Source organism: Grammomys surdaster, unplaced genomic scaffold (assembly GCF_004785775.1).
Source record: "Grammomys surdaster isolate TR1022 unplaced genomic scaffold, NIH_TR_1.0 167, whole genome shotgun sequence".
In the NCBI taxonomy this organism is placed as follows: Eukaryota; Metazoa; Chordata; class Mammalia; order Rodentia; family Muridae; genus Grammomys; species Grammomys surdaster.
Window position 1 is genome coordinate 10,834,834 of NW_021604615.1, and position 25,257 is coordinate 10,860,090.

A 25,257-nucleotide genomic window follows, 5' to 3' on the forward strand; every position below is an offset into this window, starting at 1 on the left:
TCTGGCACATGGCAGATATGAGAAGAGTTCATGAGGCAGGAGGGCTACATGGAGACAGTTCCAGTGTCTGCCCATGTTACTATTGGTAAGGGAAGGTGAGAGAGTGTGGAAACCCACAGCTTCCTATGCCCTGGCCTTCCTTATTCTTACTGCTACTGGGCAAAGACATTCACTGGCCAGCTCTGCATTGGACTGGGATCCTGAGGACAATATGCTGAATTTCTGGGTTATAAGATCCTTCATTTTAGTAGCTATTAGGCTGCATTCCTCATCACCATCAATCACTATGTGAATGTTAGTGAAGAAACACCCAATTGCCTTTAATGAAAATACAGAAAAGTGTCTTCCAGAAACTGCAGTTGAGGTTGGGCCTGATAGATTTATAGGGCAGAGGAAGGGGTGTGAACACTCGCACACATCTTACGCTTTCAATCATTAACAAAGTGAGTATGTCATATTTCAATGACAAGTTCACCACATCAAGCCTGGTTTTGCAGCCTGGGTTAATTAGGATGCTACATGTAACCATGTTGTGTAGCCATAAATGTTCAACAGCCATACCAATAACCTGAGTACTCAGTCCTGGAGACCCACCCTACCTCCCTTCTCCACACCTCTCACCTTGAGACTCCAAACTCAGTTCACTTACAGCTCTATGATAGGTTTAGAGTGAAGGATTTTTACTTTGAACACAGGGGTATTAACAGGCAAGAGGATGGGAGAGAAAGCCACTGGGCTTAGCAGGGATAATTCACCTGGATGCCTTCTGAGTCCCAAACCCATTCACTGGGCTCCATTTCCACAGTGGACTCCTGAGGTGTTCAGATCATGTCTGATAAGTACAAAAAAAGTATTTTGTTTGGGAGAGGAACCATGCACTTCCATCTTGTGGCAACTCTATTTTGTGATCATTCATATCAGATCAAATACACTGCTGTCTGCTGCCTCAGGATAGCTCAGCACATGAGTCCTACCACTCAAGAAGGAACCAGATATATACACACATGGAAGTTCTCCAGTAGCCAAAGGACACCTCCTTGATAAATGAGAAGGAGGGTGACTCCAAGACCATTCTAAGCAAATTGGCCATGCACTGAGAAGGCTGGCTCAGCATTCCAGAAAACCCCATCATCTCAAAGACAAATGTGTGTGGCTGCAGATATCAGAATGCCTTTTATGACTCTTGTGATTTCTTCACATAAGTCATTTCTGGGTCATTTTTTTCTTATACAGTGACGGCTTCTACACTCATCTCCTCAAGCTGCCAAGGCAATTTGGCAGCACTAAACACACACCCGAGAGTAGATGGCTCTCTCCAGCCTGAGGATAGAAAGGGAACACATATTTCATGTGACTTTTAGGTACTGTAGGCTAATGGTCCTGAAAGACCCTACAGCGATGCAAATGGAACATTGCAAGGGTTCGACCAGCTGTAATGTTGCTGAAAAGGTTTCTTCAAGTGAGCAGTGACTTCCAAACCATCACCAGCTCTCAGAAATGGCACATTAAAAAAAATTTATAAATTTTCCTATGGGGAAATTTAATTTGACTCTTCTAAATCTATCTAAATTCACAGGATCCTGATATTTACCAAACAAGAAGATGTCTTTGTCCCACAAAGGGGAAAGTGAAATTCTTGTATTCAGAAATCATGATTCTTAAGAAGGCAGAAGCCATTTACAGGCAGTTCTGGAAGAAGCAGGAAAGCAGACGGTATACATGGGAAAGACTGGACCTGGGAAGAATTAGAACCAGGGAAGAAACTTGGTTACCTTGTTGGCTGAGTGTTCATATAAGCCTCTTTACTTTCCCACTGTGACTCTTTCAGAGGCCTGAGGCAGGGGGTTCCTGCAGAACTCCTTTCAGGAAAATATCTAATACAGATCTTGCCAGCCTCTACAACACATCTCCGTGGGGCTAAGGGGGTGTCAGGAGGCCAGGGTTTTAGGGATCAAATATCATCCTCAGGGGTCTTATTCAGAGACTGAGAGATGGTGAAGGTAAAACAGAGTTCCCACACAGCCTAATCTCAGAGATGCACTTGCAGTGTAACCCAGCTAGAAAGTGTCCTCTTCTTAAAAGACTTCATGAGTGACAGAAGCCCACTGTGCCTTGGAAGGCATGGAGGAAGAGAGACAGGTTGTGGTGGTTTGATTAAAAATGGCTCTCATAGCCCCATAGCAAGTGGTACTATTAAGAGGTATGGTATTGTTGGAGTGAGTGTGGCCTTGTTGGTGGAAGGGTGTCATTGGCAGTGGGCTTTGAGGTTACAGAAGCACAAACCTTGTGGCTCATAGTCTTCTGTTGCTGTCTCCCTATCTAGTCATAGAACTCCCATATCCTTTTCCAGCACTCTGCCTGCATCCCATCATGCTTCTTGCCATGATGATAATGGACTAAAACTCTGAACTGTAAGCCAACCCCATTAAATGTTTTCTTTTATAAGATGCTGTGGCTATGGAATCTCTTCAGAGCAGTAGAAATAGTAACTGAGATACAAGTTGGTGACTCATCTGCTAGGGTAGGTGTCCAATGAAGACTCCACCATCCCTAGGCAGGGAACTTGCCTTTTCCTTACTTCTTAGTTTGGAAAAACCAGACACATGAGTTCCTATGCTCAAGAAATCAGTCCTTGGATCCAAGTTTGCTTTGCCTTAAAATTCATCTCTTCAGTGTGTGATTGATCAGCAAATGGCCCTATGTGTACAAAGACTTTGTGGTAAATATTTTCTCCGTAGCTTTTATCTACACAGTGTAAAACCTTCCAATATTTTGGTTTATCTTTCACTTTGTATTACTTATAATTGAATAACTCCCAAGGCAGACATAGGAATGGAGGGAACCAGGAGGGTAGAAAAGAGATCACAGACATTGTATGGAATATACAACGTATGTTCACAAAAATACACCAACATATGAGAGCCATTCGTATATTTAGATGCCATTATAAATCGTGCAAGCATCATTGTTGGCAAAGTGGTCAGTATACATTACAGCTTATAATCAGCTAACAGAGGTACCCTGGGCTTGGTTTACAAGCACCTCTTGAGTAGCTCATGTGCTATGTTCTTTCTTTCAAAATCATCATGTTACTACAATTTTGTGGCTCCAAATCCAGTCATTGGAGCTTAAAGCCCACAAAATTGAGAAGCCCAGAGAAAACATCAGGCAATAGAACAGAAGTATCTCCTTGAAGCACATTCTAGATTAGGTTACTCAGTCTGAGCTCTGAACTCAAAACCACCTAGAAAGGAAACCATTGCCCTCTGGAGTTTAAGAAGTCAGTGTGGGCGGTCCTTATTCTTTAGACATTGGTGCCATACATATGAAACTGACAATACTATACAAAAGAGACAAGAGGTTGACAATCCACATTTAGGCCCAGTGGTAGGCCTGGCTGCAGACAGGCTGATGTGGCCACAGCATGTGGCATATCTTCTGCCTGTTGGTCCCTTGTTTGATTCCATTTTTACAGCCTCCTCACTAGAGCAAGAATGTGTCAAACTGGCTTGCACTGAGTTTTAGGAAATCCCACATAAAGTCAATGTCTCTGATCAGATGCTTATGTTGGAATGCAAGTCTAAGCCCTTGTTGTTCCACAGAGTAGCCTGGCTGTTCAATAGGTGTGAAGAGAAATACAAACTGGTTTCTTCCTCAGCTTGCATTTTTAACTGTAGTTTAGAGTCCTGTTGTTAAGAAAGAGGATTTCCCAGTAGATTTCTTCAACTCTGAGAGCAGGGAGGTGACTTGCATCTCTCTCTACTCTTTATTACCTGTTCTATATCAACCCAACAATATAATGTCTTCCTATTAAAGCTTTTCCTCCATTATTTAACTGTACAGCATTCTTAAAAAAATAGTATCTTAATTGAAATGACATATATATTTAACTCTCTCTCTCCCTCTCCGTGTCTCTCTCTCTCTCTCTCTCTCTCTCTCTCTCTCTCTCTCTCTCTCTCTCTCTCTCTCCAAGTGAACTGAGTGATGGTATAACAGTCCAAGTGTTTATTGTGAAAAGTCAACTCCTCTTCTGGGTATCCTGGAAGCTGCTGACATCTCATGCTTCCTCTGGCCTCCAAGAGTGTCTGAGTTTCTGAATAGCATCATGCATGTTTTATAGGCTCTAATTCTTATAAAGAACATGAATGAACATCTAAGAGTTAGACCTCATCTGAATAGAGGACTCTATAATTTCTACTTCACCTCATTCCTTTACATGAATAACCAAGAAACAGAGTCTACTGTGCACTCCCATTGAGGTTGTTCCCAGACCATGATTTCTAACAATGTTGATGGAATCAAATCACTAGTTCATTCACTGTCCTTTGCATTTCAAAGCTAACAGATTAATTCATGCTTAAATGATGGTCTATACTCCTACACACACACACACACACACACACACACACAAATCATGTACTTTTACAAACCCTGAAAGGTTTGTAAGATGTGGGAATCTCCTTACCCTTCAGTCAATTGAGCAGCCTTTGACAGCTGAATTACTCCTCAAACTCTCTCAATGTACCCTTTGTTAGAGATACACAAAGTCTCCCCAGGGCAAGGAGGACAACATAGGACCTCTCTAAGCAGCCCTTAGAGTTGTACTGTCATTCTTCCGAGGAGCAGTCATCTTTGGAAAATGCTTTTCCTAGGCTTGTTTAGTTTCTTAGCAACCGCAAGTTTCCAGAAAGCTATATGCTCACCTCCTAGGGAGGCTACAGAAACATGTTGTGTCCCTCAATTACTTTCTAATCCTGAAGACATTTTGGAGCATGGAAGGAACATTTTTGTTGCAAACTCAAAAGCAGATGTTAAGGTCTGTAAACTACTGCCCCAGTTTGCTTCTATTTACACAGAGAATGATGAGCCAGGCCCCACATCTTCCGTGTTCTCTCTAGTTAACTGAATAGCAATGAAACCATTTGCTGACACAGACACTGGCTAGTGCAACAAGACAACTCTTGGCTTTTGAACAATAAGGACAGAGTGTTATTTTTTTTCTGAGTCCTACTTCCAAATTCCGAATGAAAAGGAGGGGAAGCTTTTCAGAGCAGAACACAGTCCAGAGGTAAAACATCCCAGAGCTTCCTAGGTTTATAAGCTTTGAATATTGTCTTAATTCTAGTCTGAAATATGCTTCTTTTATTATTAAGTTGATAATTGTAATTGATAAAGATAATGCAAAACCAGACTGGACTATTAATTACAGCACAGCAGCGTCTTTACCTTGCTATTAAGATGAACAGTGTCATGTGTAAATGGCCTGGGCATCATGGATACAGAGAGTCATCTATGGGTATCCTCTCAGTAGTTCTCTCATACAGAATAATGATGGTCTGAAAAATTACCCATGGATCAACATTTGTATCCCTTAACAACATTTATTACTCCCTTACAATATGTAAATATGTAACTCCTCTAAAAGTGAAAATGAATGACTTAATAAGTAATTACCACATGTTCACTCTGAACCCCATGCTGGGTTCCACATTGAGAATGTGAGGATGAACGAGAAAGCTGTCTTATTTATGGAGGTTACTCCCTTGTTAAGGGAGAAAAGCCTGCATTATGCTTCTTAAAATTGTAAACAAGGCATAACTATCAATATCTATGTCTATGTCTATCTATCTAATCTATATCTAACCTATAGCTATCTGTATCTTTATCTATTTACATCTAATCTCTCATGTATATATGTATATATGTATATGTGTATATATGTATATATGTATATATGTATGTATGTATATAGGTATATAGGTATATAGGCATATATGCATATATGTATATATGTATATATGGTGTATATGTGTATATGTGTATATATGTACATATGTTTATGTGTATGTATGGATGTGTGTATGTGTGTATGTGTGTATATGTGTATATGTGTATATGTGTATATATGTATATATGTATATATGTGTGTGTGTATGTATGTATGTATGTATGTATGTATACTGGTAACTTGTGGTAAGTTCTATCATGGACCTGGAGTGTGCATAGATAGTAAAAGAGAGGGACGAAGGGTCTTTGGAGGCAGGCATGGCAGGAGAGACACGCTAAAGGATCCAGGGCTTGCATCATGGGGTCAGATATGAAACTGTGTCCCTTAGCTCTGTTAAGAGTATCAGGAAGGAACATCAAGGGAGTGCAGAGGCCCTGAAGGAATAATCAAGATGACATAGAACAAAAAGATTTGCCTGTGTGGTCTGCTCCTACCTGATAACAACTGAATTCTCCCTTATGAGGAGTTAGAATGGGAAAACATAAAAAGAATCAACACTGAAACAGTAACAAAACTCTGGTTGTTTATACAGAGCCATGGCCCTAACCTAGGCTCAGGTGCTCTGGATTATAACCCCATATTGAGGGGATAAAATAGGAGGATTGTTACAAGTTAAAGGGCATCTAGAAATACACAACAGGACTGTTTCAAAAATAAGCAAAACAGAAACTGAGCCCAGTCTATGCCTCTCCAGGATTCACTTTATGAATGGAGAACATAGTGTCATAGGGCACCTTGGATAATCAAACATTAAGACCACAGGAACTTTGGCTTACTGCATAGCTGCATTTCTCTCATCCTCCAAAATTTAGAAGTAATTCTGAGATAGATTTAGTGGGAAATCAGTGCTCACTTAAAGACTGATAGACTGATGGGTTCTTTAAAGAGGTTTAGAGGAAAGAGAGTTCCATCACAATCCTGCATTTATTCTGGACAGTACCACTAATATGCTTCATGGAAAGGAAGATGGCCTTCTAGGGACACAGAAGTGAGTAACATCTCATGGAGAGAGGACTTCTCACCAGTCAAGTCAGTTTTCTTTATGTGCCTCAGTTATGTGTCTCTCTTTCTATCTGATGACAACAGATGTCATCTGCTATCAGAAATTTCATAAAGAACAGTTCCAAAATAAAGTGAAGAATCAACGTTATACCATGAGATTAAACACAGAGCTTATATATAGGAACAAATATCATTAGCACAGTGTTGATATGTTGCCATCAGTTGTATAGAAAATGTTTCACCTTTGGGTCATTGCTTTACTCTGCTACCCTCCAAACTTTTTTTCTTGTATAGTTTTTTCTTCCTAACAGTTGTTAATCCCTTCCCTGACCAGCAGTGGCTAACTTAATTGGCTTAACACAGTACTAATGAGGCTGTGATCACACATCCCTAGGGACAGGCTTGTTAACTTCAGTTTAATGTAATTCAACAGAAAATAAAAGTGTCTACCATGACTTGGGCACAGCAATAAAAGATAAAATCAATAAGGCCTGTCCCCTTCCCTTCAGGACCTCATAATTTATCAAGATGATGGGAACGGAACACAAATAAATGTCATAGGCATGGGGCAGCTGGGGAGGCTGGAAGAGTAGGCTCAGAGAGCTGGGGTATGAGAACTTTGAGACAGGGAAAACCTAGCTGAGTAGGGAAGGGAGGACAGGGGCCTGCACAAAGATGTGTTCCATTTTACAAACAGAGAAGCCATCCTAGGAAAAGCATGGTGGTATTTTCCAATTCTGTTAATCAAAACACTTTGTCTTCACATGTGTTGACTCCATTCTGCACATGGCAAGAGCCATGCACATACAGGGGGCTGTGGGCAGAGCTATGCTACGTAAACATGGGACTCTGAAATTAAAGCAGGAAACAGAAACTAAAGAAAGAGTGATGGCTATTCTGAAATATGAGCTCAGAAATCTGGTTCCAGGAAGCACAGACTGGTATCCAGAGGCGTTCCCTTGATGAAACATAGTAGACAAAGATAGGTCAGTCAGTCCACTGGAGCTCCTGAGGAGCCACAGGCTAGACATATTTATGAAGTTCTCTTCATTTATTATCACCTCTAGTATCTACTATATTCTCTAAAATTTAGATTAGGAAAACTATACACAAAGGATTTCTCCCACTGTGCATGGGTACAGGAAGCCTTGGATCAAGTGGCAGTCACAACAGTGTATGCTTTCAGTACCTACCCCATCCAGTACTGAGTGTGTTTGTTACTTGGGATACTAGGCTGAAGGTAGGACCTTCTCCCTTCCTAGCTGCTTTGTGAAACTTGCACCCTGTGGGACCCAGAGATCCATCAAGGCCATTATGTAAAAGGAAACAGTCATTATAGTCACTTTTGTTAGAAAGAATCAGCATCAGAAGAAGCTTGCCTACAGTGAGATCCAACTTCAAGTTCTAGATAAGACATAACCTTGCCACAGCAATGCATAAAGTTAAAAGATCCTTGTAAGGGATGGGATATACCTAAGTGCTGGAGCACTTGCTTTGCCTGAGGTTCAAGGTATTGCTCAATCTCTGTTACTGCTAAAAAAAGAAGAAAAAGAAAACTATGCACAGAAAGAGAGTGTGGTAACAGACACATATAATCTCATCACTTGGAAGGCTGAGGCAGAAGAATAACTATAAGTTCAAGGCCAAGCTGGGCTTTGCACCGAGCCACCATCTCAAAAGGAAAACACCCAAAACCAGGGTCTACCCTATTAGATGCATGTTAACTTGATTTATTCCAAAAGAATCTATTCACTGAGTCAGCATATGTAGCTCATACACATCCCAGCTTTCCAGAGGCTAATGCATGGGAGGTGTGAATTTGAGGCCAGTTTGGGCTGAACATCAAGACCTAGTCTCAAAACTAAAAAATCAAGCAAAGAAATTAGAAATAAATGGCACCCAGGAGCTAAGGATGTAACTGTGGTGAGGTGTTTGCCTAGCACATGCAGAGTTCTAAGTTCTAGTCCAGCATGGGGAAAAAGTGGAGAGGGCTGGTTGTTGGGAGTAGTGAAGTTGGTAGAATGTTTGCTTAGAAAGCATGAAGCACCAGGTCCAATTCTCAGTACTGTAAAGAAAAATTTCTTTAAAAAGTGAGGATTAATATACTTCTGAACATACAAGAATTAAGTTCTTCTTCAGACAGGAACTAGACAGACAGGATACCTTCTGAATACAGCAGCTTCCTTCCTACATTGATCCCCAAGTTTCCATCAATCTTACTCATAATTCCTCAGTTTTAATGAATATACTTTGTCTTTTTGACAGTGGTCAATGGTAACAAATACTTTGGAAATTGTTCTTCCAAAAACTTAATTCAAATAGGAAAGCTTTGTGGTAGGCTCCATTAGCTTTGAATAATTTATTGATAACACTGGGATTAATATTTAGATTGCCTTAAGAAAAATACAAAGGTTTCCAAAGAAACAATAATAACTCAAACAAAACTAGATGATAGATATTTTACCAACTTAGTAAAGTGAGTCCTCTTCAAAGAGAAAGCAGTAACGAAATTACATATAATTGTAGTGCCTGCTATAATTAAGTCCAGCTCATCTTGACCATTTCAGGCATTTATCTAGATTATATAATAGTCATTAGTATTGATTATAAGAATTTAGAAACAATTGAACTGATTTCCTCTAAAGGCAGTGCTAAAATTGTGAGAAAAATCAAAAATATCCCCTCTTTTGCAGACGTCAGCAGTGTAGTAAACCTGCAGACTAGCTGCCTTCATGCCTCACTTCAACCAAGATTTAGGCATCCTTACAGGACAGGGTGCATCAGATGGTGCGTGAACACACCTGAGTTCTCCAGTCCCATGGAAAAATAGAGAGCAAGCATCATCAATAAGAACAGGTCATGTGCCTCAAATGCCAGTGGTTACTGCACAATAAAAACTACTGACACAGATGACCTTCAATTCAATCCTACCCAACTTCACTTACAACGGAACCCCTCCTCTGAATAGTGTCTTTTTACCCATGAGCTGTAGAGACACAGTTTGTGTGCCTAGGTTTCATGGTATGACCCCTGATCTTTGAATAAAGATCCTTTCAGAGGATCTGTAAAAACAAAGTTCTTGTAAATCAACATAAAGACTTAACAGGATCTTTCCATTGTGTCTCCAGATGGTGAATGCTGTGTTCAAGCAAGGATAGTGTGCTTCACAGAAAAGACCAGGGCCACCTAAGAAAGTTCCCTGTGAAGCAAGAATGGTTTTGGATTTTACTATCTATATCTTCTAAATCTACAGTGCCTCTCCAGTCTAGATTGGAATCTCAGGGGTGTCAGTCATGAAGACAAAGGACAGAGGACAAAGATGTATGATTGGCATCTGAGCCAACTGGCTGGTGGTCTCTCCATTGAGTACCTATTTATCTAGATGACTGACAAGTTTTGATTGATAAGATTGTACTTTCTATCAGAGATTTTCATTAAAATGTATCTTTAACTTCAAAGACTACATTATATTTTTGTTGTCAATGATAAAATAAAGTTGTCTAACAAAAATTGAGAAATTCGGAGTACCTGTTTATCATCATGAATTTTACAGATTCCCCGTGCTTAAAGAGGTTTCTAAGGAGACACTTTAGTATTAATGAGTGTGATTTCAGAGTGGAAAATGTTACTGAAAACTGGAACTAGGGGTAGAGGTGGTGGGTGGTACATCAGTATGTGGGAATGCACAAGCCTCTATTTTATTCTTAGCACAGGAAACAAAATTTTTTTTTATAGAAAAATGAAAACCATACATTCTTTTCAAGGTAACTTGAAAGGAATGCTTAATTGGTACAGACACAGTTTTAACAATAAAGTAGTATCAATAAATTGACAACTGTATGTGTCTGAGTGTTCTGCCTGCATGCCCAGGCACCAGAGGGAGTGAAACACACTCTATAGAATGTTGGGAGCCGACTCTTAGCCAAAAGTGGCTATCATCTTTACAGCCATCTCGAGCCATATACCCTGACAAGAGACTTGTTTCAACAGCCTGCAATAGCTGAGTGCACTCTGATAAACATCTTGCTACACTGTTTAGTGCCCCCAGCTGCAAGGTGCTCCTGGTATCCATGGCTACAAGGCATGTGATGTGGTGGCTTCAGTTGAGATTGTCCACGAGGGCAAGTCACGTGGTAAAGGGTATAAATACCCAGGATTTCCTTTCTATAGAGGAGGTAGTAGGAAGTAGGAGGTAGAGGTAGAGGTAGAAGGTAGGAGGTAGAAGGTAGAAGGTGGGAGGTGTCAGGAGACTGAAGGAGTGAGGAGAATATAGAAGAAGAGAGGGGAATAAAGAAGAGACTTGAAGAGACTCCACCGGACTCTGTCTTATATCTATCTTTTGCGTCTCTCGCCCCTTTTTTCCCCTTCCTCCGTCCCCACTCTCTCTCTTGCTAGACCCTGGCCTGCGGACCGGAGCAGCAGAACCGGCCGGCCTTTACAAAGTAGCAGAACCTGACGGCCGTTACAAAAGAAACGGCAGTTACAAAGTGGCGCCCAACGTGGGGGCAACAAGAACCAGAGACCCAGTGAGGGACGTTACTGGAAGGAGGATTGACTGAAAAATCAGAGGTGAAACAGAGGTGATTGCCACAGGAAACTGCCGTGTGGAGACCAGTAAGTCATAGTAATAATGGGGCAAGAAATAAGTCAGCCTGAACTCAACTCTCTGGTTTTGTTCTGTTGCTTGCTGTTTACGTGTATCAATTGTCTGCTTTTGTTTCGCTGTTTAAATGTTGCCTTTCATGCCCAAAAGAAAAAGAAACACATAGAATCCAAAATACGGCCAAAGGTTGAAGTAATCAATTTGTCAGAGCCAGATTGTGCTGACCTAGAGGAAGCGGCAGCCAAATATTTTGATCCTGAATGGCTTTCTTCCCGAAGGCCCCCTCCCTGTGCTCCTCCACCTCCAGACACTCCTGCTATGGAGATGGTGGTTGAAGATCACAAAAAAGAGTTACAGGACAAAATTTCTTTTCTTAAACAACAAATTTCTCTCCTTAAACAACAAATAGAGTTAGAGGAAGAGTATCAGGACTTAATTTATCAGATACAAAAATTAAAGACAGGGAAGAGGTCTCGAGAGGGCAAGGAAAATTCCTCATGTCCTCAAGTTTCTCAACCTGGAGTTCAAAGGCAGCCCCTGTCCTCTGGTTTTAGTTCAGCCACAGATCAGCCAGAGGAGAGAGAGGTTAAGGTTTTCCCTGTATCAGAGACTAGAGATGCTCAAGGAGTTGCCTGGAGATATCACACAGGGTTTAACTTTCAAATTATTAAAGAATTAAAAAATTCAGTGTCACAATATGGTGCCACTGCTCCCTTTACTCTTGCAATCTTAGAATCTGTTGCAGAGGAGTGGCTGACTCCTGGTGATTGGGATACTCTAGTGAGAGCAGTTCTTAGCGGTGGTGACCATCTTATTTGGAAATCAGAGTATCATGAGAATTGTAAAGAGACAACTAGGAAAAACATTCAGGCAGGTAATGGTTGGTCCTTTGATGCCTTAGTAGGAGAAGGGCAATTTGCTTCTAGTGATAACCAGATGCAATATGACCCAGGCTTATTTGCTCAAATTCAAAATGCAGCCATGAAGGCTTGGCACAAACTCCCAGTAAAGGGAGACCCTGGTGCATCTTTGACCTCAGTCAGACAAGGGCCTGATGAACGATTTTCTGATTTTGTTCATCGATTAATGACAACAGCAGGGAGGATTTTTGGTAATGCAGAGGCAGGTGCAGATTATGTGAAACAACTTGCATATGAAAATGCCAATTCTGCCTGCCAAGCAGCCATTAGACCCTACAGGAAAAAGACAGATCTTACTGGGTATATCAGACTCTGTTCTGATATAGGGCCCTCCTACCAACAGGGCTTAGCTATGGCAGCCGCCATGCTAGGACAATCAGTAAGAGACTTTTTGGCAAGTAGAGACAAAAAGGCTTGTTTTAAATGTGGCAAGCCTGGACACTTTTCAAAATATTGCAAAGCAGAAAATGAGTTAACCCAGAGACAGCCCAGAAAACAGCCTGGGCTATGCCCACGTTGCAAACGTGGAAGACATTGGGCTAGTGAATGTAGGTCCTAGACAGATGCACAAGGAAACACCCTTTCCTATAATCAGGGAAACGGGAACAGGGGCCAGCCCCAGGCCCCGAACCAATACAAGCCAAAACAGGCTTACGGGGCAGTCAGTTTCATACTGACAAACAACAACCCCTTTCAGAACTTAGTCGAGCAACACCAGGAAGTGCAGGACTGGACCTCAGTTCTGCCACCCACACAGTATTAACCCCCGAAATGGGACCTCAGGCCTTACCCACTGGAGTGTTTGGACCACTCTATCCAAATGTGTTTGGCCTGATAGTGGGAAGAAGCAGTACTACTATACAAGGACTACAAATTTTTCCTGGAGTTATAGACAATGATTATCAAGGTGAGATTAAGGTAATGGCCAAGGCAATACAGAATATAGTCACCATTCCTACAGGAAGGAGGATAGCTCAACTGTTGTTACTTCCATTGATTCCTACTAATCACAAATCTTTGGATTCTGAAGGAAAATCTGCTGCAGATAGATTCTGGCATCCTAATACCAAAAAGAATTTTGCAACAGTCCTCTGGAAAGACCCATTAACTGGAACCTGGAATGGGCCAGATCCAGTGCTTATCTGGGGAAGAAGATCTGTCTGCATATATTCCCAAATGGCAGATGCCGCACGATGGCTGCCAGAGATCAAACAAATAGACAATAATAACAAATCCAGGGAGGAGAAACTCCCTGAGAAGCGAATTTTTTCTTTACAGGAAACATGAAGATGCTTCACTGGAGCAGATCAACCAGTATACCTGACTTGGGAAGTTCTCAGTGAGGAAAAAGACATCACCACCTGTGCCTCCAGGGTGGCTCTTCTCAGTGAGGAAAAAGACATCACCACCTGCACCTCCAGGGTGGCTCTTCTCAGTGCGGAAGAAGACATCACCACCCACGCCTCCAGGGTGGCTCTATTAGACTCTTGGTTCCCTGATTTAAGATTTAGTGGTACATTGTTTAAACCCAAGAGAGAATCCATTACCATACTTACTATAGTTGTGTTTTAGGTTTGAGATTGATTGGGGCAGGAATAGAGATTTTCTTACTTGTTTTGTTAAGATCAAAGCTATGATCAGTTCTGTACTTATATAGATTTAGATTTAGAAAATAGTGTTACAGAATAGAAGAGGCTTATACTTTTTACTCCTCCAACAGAAGAAGTTATGTACTACCCTTAAAAAGAGTGTTGCTTTTGCACTAACCATTCAGACATTGCTAAGTCTCTCGTCTCTCGGGTTCATGCTGCTCAACAAACTGATGGCTTTTGTACTACAACAGATAGACGTTACACAAATGAAACCCATACAGGTCCATTATTACAGGCTGGAAGTGGGGGACTAAAACCTCTGTCATCAAGACTGACAAGGATTAACCCTTAACTTATGCGCTAAGCCGGATAGTCAATGACGGGTAAGAGAACACCTCAAGACCCTTGCCCCAACTGGGAGGCCTCACCATCCTAAGACAGGAGCTCAACCAATGGCTGTTGAGTATCCAGAGACGAGAAAGGGAGGCTGGGGTCCTTTGTTCCAACCTAAGGCAGGTACGGTTTCCGTAAGTTTTCCCAGCCTTCCCTTTTGAAAACAAATTTAAAAAGGGGGACCTGTTGGGAGCCGACTCTTAGCCGAAAGTGGCTATCATCTTTACAGCCATCTCGAGCCATATACCCTGACAAGAGACTTGTTTCAACAGCCTGCAATAGCTGAGCGCACTCTGATAAACATCTTGCTACACTGTTTAGTGCCCCCAGCTGCAAGGTGCTCCTGGTATCCATGGCTACAAGGCATGTGATGTAGTAGCTTCAGTTGAGATTGTCCACAAGGGCAAGTCACGTGGTAAAGGGTATAAATACCCAGGATTTCCTTTCTATAGAGGAGGTAGTAGGAAGTAGGAGGTAGAGGTAGAGGTAGAAGGTAGGAGGTAGAAGGTAGAAGGTGGGAGGTGTCAGGAGACTGAAGGAGTGAGGAGAATATAGAAGAAGAGAGGAGAATAAAGAAGAGACTTGAAGAGACTCCACCGGACTCTGTCTTATATCTATCTTTTGCGTCTCTCGCCCCTTTTTTCCCCTTCCTCTGTCCCCACTCTCTCTCTTGCTAGACCCTGGCCTGCGGACCGGAGCAGCAGAACCGGCCGGCCTTTACAAAGTAGCAGAACCTGACGGCCGTTACAAAAGAAACGGCAGTTACAATAGAAAGCAGCATAAAGAATGTGGACAGAAAAGGCTGAGGAAGAATGACCCTAGATCACTGACTTCCTCAACTCTAGAAATTAGACAAAAGAACAACAAAGCCCATGGTTCAAATGGTGAGTGTGGGATGAGGAAATGAAAAGAACTAGTGAACTAATGATGACCAAATCTATGAAACTGAAATTGAAAAAAAAATGCAAAGAAAACTCAGCAAAAGCAGCATTATTGTCATTTCTAGAGAATCACTAACACTGGGCATCAGATCAATAAATCAAAAGAAAAAGTGTGAATGTAAGGATTCTGAACTGAAACATGACTATTAATTTAAAAGATTCAGAAACTCAATTAACCCAGATACCCATGCCTTGAAGAATGAGTGGTAGAAATATGGTACAGGAGCTGGAAAGATGACTCAGTGGTTAAGACCACTAGCTGCACTTGTATTCATCATGGATTAAGTTCCCAGTTCCAGAGGATCTGACACACTGACACACTCTGACTTCTGTGGGCAGCTGACATGAACATGCTACACACACACACACACACACACATATATATATATATGCATATATATGCATATATATATATGTATATGTATATGTATATGTATATATATACACACATGTGAGCAAAATGTTCATAAAATATAAAATAAAATAAATAAGTCTAATATTTTAAAGATGATATAGACACACAGTAGAATTTTATGTATCCATAAAAAAAAACTGGATATGATTATAGTAAGCGAAATAACCCAGACTCAGGATCAAAAATCTGCATGCTGTCTCATATGTGTGCACGTGTGTGCTTGTGTGTGTGTGTGTGTGTGTGTGTGAGCGAGCGAGAGAGCGAGTGAGCAAGAGAGAGAGAGAGAGAGAGAAAGAGAAGCTGTAAAACTAGAAAAGAAACAACAAAGAGAAGAAAAGAGATCTTCAGAAATGACAGTGGCCCATGTAACATGAAAACAAAATTCCTGTGGGACAGAGGCCACAGAGACTTGTTAGAGAACAGATGCAGGGGAGACAGGAGATGCAACATAAACAGATTATAATTTTAAATTCCATAATAAAACCTAATATGCTATATGCTACCTTAAAAACAAAAATCATTCCTTATAGAAACGCTAACTAGTTGCATTTTAAAAACTCAAAGTAAGAGTGTAGGTCATTCATTGATCTTTGACAAAGAAACTAAAACTATCCAGTGGAAAAGACATCATTTTCGACAAATGGTACTGGTTCAACTGGCAGTCAGTATGTAGAAGAAAGCAAATCAATCCATTCTTATCTCCTTGTACAAAGCTCAAGTCCAAGTGGATCAAGGACCTCCACATACAACCAGATACACTTAAACTAATAGAAGAGAAAGTAGGAAAGAGCCTTGAACACATGGGCACAGGAGAAAATTTTCTGAACAGAACACCAATGACTTATGCACTGAGATCAAGAATCAACAAATGGGACCTTATTAAATTATAAACCTTCTGTAAGGGAAAGGACACAGTCAATAGGAAAAAATGGCAACCAACATATCGGGAAAAGATCTTTACCAATCTTACATCTGATAGAGGGCTAATAACCAATATATACATAGAACTCAAGAAGTTAGACTCCAGTTAATAAAATAACCCTATTAAAAATGGGGTACAGAGCTAAACAAAGAATTCTCAATTGAGGAATACTGAATGGCCAAGAAGCACCTAAAGAAATGTTTAACATCCTAAGTCACCAGAGAAATCCAAATCAAAACAACCCTGAGATTCTACCTCACACCAATCAGAATGACTAAAATCAAAAACTCAAGTGTCAGCAGATACTGGCAAGGATGTGGAGAAAGAGGGACATTCCTCCATTGTTGGTGGGATCATAAGCTGATATAACCACTCTGGAAATCAGTCTGGTGGTTCCTCAGGAAATTGGACATGGTATTACCTGAGGACCTAGATATATCACTTTTGGGTATATACCCAATTGATTCTGCAACATGTAACAAGGACACATGTTTCACTATGTTTATAGTAGCCTTATTTAAAATAGCCAGAAGGTGGAAAGAACCGAGATGACCTTCAACAGAGGAATGGATACAGACAATGTGGGAAATTTACACAATGGAGTACCACTCAGCTATTAAAAACAATGAATTCATAAAATTCGTAGGCAAATGGATGGAACTAGAAAATGTCATCCTAAGTGAGGTAACCCAATCACAAAGGAACACACATGGTATACACTCGCTGATAATTGGATATTAGCCCAAATCTTGGAATACCCAAGATACAATTCAATGACCACATTAAGCTATAAAAGAAGGAAGACCAAAGTGTAGGTGCTTTCATTCTTCTTAGAAAAGGGAACAAAATACTCTTGGGAGCAAATATTGAGACAAAGTATGGAGCAGAGACTGAAGGAAATGCCACCCAAATACTGCCCCACCTAGGGATTCATCCCATATACAGTCATCAAACCCAGACAGTATTGTGGATGCCAAGAAGTGCATGTAGATAGGAGCCTGATATAACTGTCTCCTCATAGGCTCTGCCAGAAGCAGACAAATACAGAGGCAGATGCTTGCATCCAACCATTGGACTTAGCATGGGGTCCCCAATGGAGAAGTTAGAGAAAGGACTTAAGGAGCTGAAGGTGTTTGCAATCCCTTAAGAAGAATGATAATATCAACCAACCTGACCCCTCAGAGCTTCCAGGGACTAAACCACCAACCATGAAGTACACATGGAGGGATCCATGGCCCTAGCTGCATATGTAGCAGAAGATGGCCTTGTTGGGCATCAATGGGAGGAGAGGCCATTGGTCCTATGAAGGTTTGATGCTCCAGTGTAAGGGAATTTGAAGGTAGGGAGGTGGCAGAGGGTGGATGAGTGGAGGATCACCCTCATAGAAGCAGGAGTAGGGGGGATGGAATAGGGAGTTTCCAGAGGGGAAAGTGGGAAAGGGATAACATTTGAAATGTAAATAAAGAAAATATCCAATAAAAATTTAAAAAAAGAAGGTACTATGAAACATTTTGTGTTGGTAAGAGTGTCAACTTGAATGAAAAGGTAAAATCCTCTGCCAGATAAAAATTATAAACAGGTAATGAAAGGAGATGCATATGCAACTGTACGAAGTCCTTATAGGATTATACATCATGAAACTGTATATAAGATACATGTGAACTTTTACAAAGTGAAATCTAACAACACAGAAGCAGGGCAATATCATGTCAGGTGGTGAGTCCACAGGAAGATGCTTGCCTGGAATGCAGAGACCTTCTCTCCTTCTCTAACACTGGAAAAGGACAGGATGTTGTAAAAGTCTAACACCTCTTATCCATACTAACATTATCACTAAATCTGGGATTGATACACTGGAAATGTATCAACACAAAATATTAAAAATTTAAGCATGTAAGCTGAAATCATCACTGTAGCTGTAGAAAATAGTTTTCAAAAATCTTATATCTATTTGTGTTAAAAAATTTCAAACAAATACAAAATAGATCATTACATCCTCAATCCAATAACGGTCACCATACTAAAACTTATAGCTGATATTTCACTCATGGACAACATCAGAATTCCTTCCTCCTCAGCTTGGGAATAAAGAAGCCATAAGCAGCCCTTATTCCCAACCAACCTTGTAATAAGTTTCCACACCGCCTGTTCAGGCAAGGCAAAGAAATCCACCAATAGAAATCAAAAGTTATATCTTTTCTCCTTGAAAAATTGCCTAGCAATAAATGTCTCGTGGAACTTCAAAATAAAATCAAAACACTCTTTAGATTTTCTTTCCAGCCAATTCCAAGTGGTTATCGTCTTGCCTGTTGCATGCTTGCAGAACACAGAGACTCAAAGGAACTGAGGTAAGAACAGAGAAGACATCAGAAGCAGATTCAGTCTGCTTCTCATTGACTCATGTGAGGCAGTTAATATTACAGCATAAAACATGGTCCAACTTTGAAATTCCAACACTTTAAAAGTTCAATGTCTTGTTAAAATCCAAAGTCTCTTAACTATGGCCTTTCTCCCTTCTGTGTACAAATATATAATCATTATCTATATCTACATCTATATATACACTTATATACATAATTTCTTTGTCTAAGAGAGAAGAATAAGACAGTCACAATCTGATCAAACAAAAGCAAATCCTAAAGCATAGAGTGTCATGTGAAGCATCTGGGACTCAGTGGTGATCTTCTGGGCTCCAGAGAGATTGAGTCCATTCATTGCCCTCTATCTCTGTCCTCCACAGCAGACACAGCCTTTCTTGCAATCTCAGATTGGCTTCACTATAAATCTTGTGCTTGGGGTAGTCTCATGGTTATGACATTTCCCTTTTTGCTGGAATCTCTATAGAAATGAAGGCTGCACCCTCTATTCACTGAGACACTGACCCTGCCATACAGTGCCAAGCCTCATCTGTACACCATGACTTCTTCATGGCTTTAAGCCATTACCATGTGGGACATATTATCTGCCAAGTAGCTATGTCATCACTCTCTGGACCACAGCTTCTTTGTGTTGACCCCCAAAAAATAAATACTTCTGGGAAGATTTTCCTTAAATGATGGTGGCCTCTTATTATTTAAAGGCAATTTTTCAGCCTCCACTGACCTGACTTCCTCCAATGATGGACTATGATCTGGAAGTATAAGCTAAATGAACGCTTTCCTCCTCAAGTTAAATCTTTGTCAGAGTGTTTCATTACTGCAATAGAAACACTAAGAGTCTCCCAAACAGCATAGTCAAGTCTAGCAAATCAAAACCCCATTCTTTCTGTCCTATTTCTCCTTTTGTTGCTGTGATAAAGCACTCAACAAAAACCAAAGAGGGTAGGGTATGGGGTGGTAAGGAAAGGGTATGTTTGGCTTTTAGGTTATAGAATTATGGAGGTATGTCAGGGCAGGACTTTGAGGCAGGAACCTTGAGGCAGGAACTGAAGCAGAAGCCATGGAGGAGTGCTACTTACTTACTCGTTTCCTATGACTTGATCAGCCTAGTCTGTCTGTCTGGCTGGCTGGCTTTCTTTCTTTCTCTTTCTCTTTCTCTTTCTCTTTCTCTTTCCCTTTCCCTTTCCCTTTCCCTTTCCCTTTCCCTTTCCCTTTCTCTTTCTCTTTCTCTTTCTCTTTCCTTTTCTTTTCTTTTCTTTTTTCTTCCTTCTTTCCTTCCTTCTTTCCTTCATTTGTTTCTTTCTTTCTTGTTGATTAAATTATTTATTTTATATCCCAATTGCAGTTTACTCTCCTTCCTTTCCACCCAGTCCCTCCTTCTCACCCTCCCCCAGCATCCACCTTTCTTCCCCTTCTCCTTAGAAATGAGGAAGCCTCCCATGGATACCAACAAGCCTTCCCACATCAAATAGCAGTAAGACTAGGTCCATTATCTTCTTGTGAGGCTAGACAAGGCAGTCCAGTTAAGAAAAAAGGATCCAAAGGCAGGCAGTGTATACAGCCCAACACCATCTCTAGTGAGCTGAGCTCCCCAACTTCAATTATTGATGGAGAAAATGCCCACAGATCTGCCTGCAGGCCAAGTTGATGAAAGCAATCGTTCCACTGAGATTCCTTCATCTGATACAACTCTGACATGTCAAGTCTACAACAAAATACAACAGCAAAGGAAGCAAAACTCAAACAACACTAGAATAAAAGTAACCAAGTCACCACCTCTGGCTAAGTGTCTAAGCCTCTGGCCCTTAAACTATTAGTCCTGGAGCCTGAAATTTAAAATGTAGCATTTGGAGCTCCTTCTGCTACATTTGTTTCTTTTTTCTACACACACACACACACACACACACACACACACACACACACACACTGTGGATAGATACTCTGGTTTAGTATGGACTGTGTGGGTTAAATCCAAGAGCTAATTATAAGGGTGAGAACTTAATCCAGCTGCTCTCTTTAGATGTAGGAACTGGGAGGTGGTTTAGGTTAAGTGAATCATAGGGCAGACCAGGGTTGGAATCGAAGTGGCTTCTTAATGAGAGATAGGAGATAGGGAGGGAAGAGGGTGAGGTCCAAATATCTTCATTCAACAAAGCTCCCAGTCATTCAATAGCCTGCCCCACTTTGTGACTCTGCCACATGTGGCCCCTTGACCTAAGATTTTCCAGTCTAGCATCTTAAATAAAACACTTTTTGAAAACTCATTCTGTCTACAGCTCTGTGTAACTGGTGGCAGAGACTCTAGGGATAGCATCGACTTCGTGACAGCCATCCCACAGATGAGTGTCATGATTCCTCATCCTCTTTAATGGGATTGCTGCTGTGTCAACTCTCTGAACAACTGCCCCTTCCCTCTGAATGGCTAACACAGCTTTTCAGTCCATGTCAGTAGCTTTAATTCTGTCTATCTCTCAAACAAATGAGCAGATTATAAGGAAGGACAACTCTTTCCTTGTGCCTTTCACTCTTGATTTTCTTGAGATTACTCTTGTTTGCTAGATGCTCATGTAGAGTGATGAATATAACAATCCTGAACTGAGAGATACAAAGAAATCCAAAGCCCTGGAGTGATTGTAATCTCAACTGCATCAAGGTATACCACCTGGAGAGGAAGGGGTCTCCAGCTCTTCATAATCCTAAAATGATTGTTAGCATCTTGGTAGTAAATATTACTGAAGGCCAGCAGTATTTGTCACCTTAAAAGTTTATTGAGGCAATAATCATGAGGCTGTAATAAAATTTCTGCGTTCTCCATTTTTAAGCATTAGAATATCAAGTGACACAGATTTAAATATAAGAAAATTTGAAGATAATTTTTCACACACTTTTCAGAGACAAAGTTTTAGCCTAGTTTAGTTTCTGAAGCTATTAATATCAAGTACCTGGAAATGATCACCATAATATGTCTAGAGTCTTGCAAGTACTGCAGCTTTTTAATTATTGTCAGGTTATTTCTTCCCATCTGTAGTACAAGTGAATTATAAATGACATCCCAGGCATAAGTGTTAGAAAATAACTAATTTTCCTTTGTTTTGTATCCTACCTGAAGTCAGAACCTGCTCTTCTGCCATTGTCTGGAATTCCAGGATCTGGACACATGTCAGAGACCAGAGACACACCTCCTTGGGTCACTACAACAGAGAGAAACATTGTCAGAAGGTTGTACAGCCATCAAGGAAACACCCAGAAAATTTATGTAAGACATACTCATAGCTTCTGTATCATGACTTAAAGAGAATTTTCTTATACTGAAGACAGCTCAGCTACATTAAAGTGAGTCTTTGCTCTTGAAAATCAAAGATACCTTTGCCTATGAAAGGACTTTGACATTCTTTGGTTTAGTTCTTTCCTCTATTGAAGAGGTGAACATTTAATTAGAAGCTCATTTGTTCTTGATGGTTGCCCTTGAGTTGGGTCAGTTTATAGACTATGGAAAAGGCCATTGCCTTCGAAGAAGCAGCTTTGTCTACTCTCTTTGGATCACAGTGCAGGGAATAATCATTAAGATCTGTAAAATAGATAGCTTAATAGATTTAATTCCATTTTAAATGCTGGATGTGCTATATGTTGAACTGAAACAGGAACAGCCCCTTTCTATAGGTGCGTGGTTTCCTTTCTGAGTCTCTCAAGCCTTCAGTTGGGTTTCCAACACCACAGAGCAGTCTCTAAGGACCATGTGCATACTGGATAGAGTAGATGGCACTATAACATCCATTTTGCCCTACATAAACTATCCAATTAAGGAAACTTCTTTTTTTTTCTTGTAAGAAATGTATTCAAGAGAGGGTTTTTGATCCAGTTCGATTAAGTGAAATGTTGGGGTATACCCATGGATTCCGGGAGAGATCCCTGTGTGATATTAGAGCCCATTTGCTCTGTACTCTGGGTATCACCATGACAGGGCTTTGATGTCACCAATCATTGCAGTACAGGGTAGAAGTAAAATCAATACATGGACAAAGAGCATGAGAACACAGTACAAAGCATGATCCCTCAGTAAAGAACTGTAAGAAACACCCACAGTGAGAATCATGTATGCTGCACATCTATCCCCTAAGAAACAGACAAAATTTAAGGCACTTGTCAAAAAAATTTAAAATAAAAGGCAAATGAGTTCATTATAAATGGAACTGACCCAAATGTTTTTCCTGAGGGAAGCTATTTAAGTTGAAATGAAAGGACCTCAGTTACAACTTCAAACCACCGAAATGACTTTGTCCATAAGAATAAATACACACTCACACATGTGAAAACTATATACATACACACATGTATTTGCATATACATGAAAAATAATATCATCATTTTGATTTGCAACTTCAGTTTTTTATATACTATTTGAAAGAAAGACATACAATAATTAGGAATTTATATTGATAAGTATTAATGTGGAAAGATACATTTTTAAAATAAATAACAAGAAGTTTTGGGTTGAGCTGTTTGGAGCAAAATTTTTTTATAAATAATATTAAATTGGTATGGATTTCAGATGATTCATAAATTTGGCGTGTTGTGTGTAATTCTTAGTTAACAACAAAGGAAATAGCTAGAATATTCATATACAGAATAAGTGATTAAGATTTTCAGCATAAAACAACAAAAACTTAACAGAAATAAAGTGAGAAATAAACAAAAAGACCAGAAATCAAATGGTGAAGCTGTCCTCCTTGAAGTGGTAAATTGAGGTTTAAGTGGATCATCCCAGATTCATGCTGAGGCTGAACGAAGCCCACCCAGACTAGGGATGGAAATCAAAATCCCTAGTCCTTCAAAGTATAACTGTATTTGGAGATAAGTAATTTGAAGTACTATTTCAGTTACATCCTAGTAGACCTGTTTGGCTTAGGAAGAGTATGCATGTGAGGCCATAATCACACAAGCAAACCATTAGGGACACTCAGGAAGATAGCCATCCACAACCACAGAAGAGTAGCCTCATGGGAGACCAGATTTACTGACTGCCACTTGGAGAGGTAAGGAAAACACATTTTCTCTGTTGCCTAAGCAAGATCCCATAATGCTGTGACACAATGGTCCTAAGTGATCAATGCCCTTGCTCATCATAGATGAGTGGGCAAAGAGAGTTATACTGTAAAGAAAAGGAAATGACAATAATCACTGATGCTGCTCCCTAGAGGCTTAGTCTGTGGGCAGGGAAGAGGGCTGTGTTCTCATATGTTAAGTGGTTGAAAGCTTATGTGAATAAGACAAAAGATTTAAAATTGGATGCTGCTGCTGATGGATGAATGGTGTGAATATATTTAATGCCCGAGTATTGTATATTTCAAGTTCCTAAAACTAGTAAATTGAAGACTGTATATACATGTATGCTATGTGTATATATGTATATATATATACACACATACATATATATATACCCACACATACTCTCTCTTCATATATAGACAATATATACGATTGTAGTTATAGTTGTAAGTACATCTATAAACACACACACACACACACACACACACACATTTATGGAATAATACAGCTATCTACCTATAGGTAAAAATGTTACTATGGATGCAAATATGTAATTATCTGGATACTGAAAGGTCTGTTTTCCTCCAGACTGTGATTTTTGTTGAGTATTCTATGCATATTAACCACTATCAATGATCCAATAGTTACTCTCTGAGACTACCCAATAAAATACTGACTTCAAATCTTGATCTCACATGGGGGAAAGATGCTTTGCTGAAGTTCTCTCAGGGTACAGGACGTAAACAAGGAAATATCATTGTATATGGAAGAGGGTAATGCAGATGAGCAGAGGTGGGAGGTAAACTGTAGGCAACTGAAGCAGAGGCATATGCTTGTTATGATAGGACAATAATACGCAGAGTACAATGGTCAAGCCAACCAACCGTACATTCCACACTCCTACCCCCACATCACAAGTGAGCAGTTTCTCTCAAAACTGAAGAGGGTTATGAGGGTTATAAAGATATGTGAAATGTGGATATAGTCCTACCTCAGGCAGGGTCCCCAGAGTCTCAGAGAAATGGTTTCAAAAAAGAAGACTTAACCACATAAATGTCATTCAACTCTAATTTTGGTAGACCATATGATTCCATGCCACATAGGACACAAGACATAGTTGTCAGTACATAAATTAAATAATGATCGAATCACTTAAAACTCAAAACAGAAAATATGAAATAAAGGAATGAACTTGTTATACACATGGACTTTATAAAAATGAAGTTAAATTTCCAAGTGAGTGATAAGTTATAGAGA

General features: G+C 40.2%; 1 protein-coding gene across 1 annotated transcript in view; it reads right to left on the bottom strand.

The window, feature by feature from the left end:
* Window positions 1–25,257, bottom strand: part of Csmd1 (CUB and Sushi multiple domains 1) — a 1,525,237-nt gene that overhangs the window by 438,746 nt on the left and 1,061,234 nt on the right. Inside the window, exon 8 of the mRNA XM_028766288.1 lies at window positions 22,058–22,145. Coding sequence (XP_028622121.1) covers window positions 22,058–22,145 — 88 coding nt within the window. The remainder of the gene's footprint in view (window positions 1–22,057; window positions 22,146–25,257) is intronic.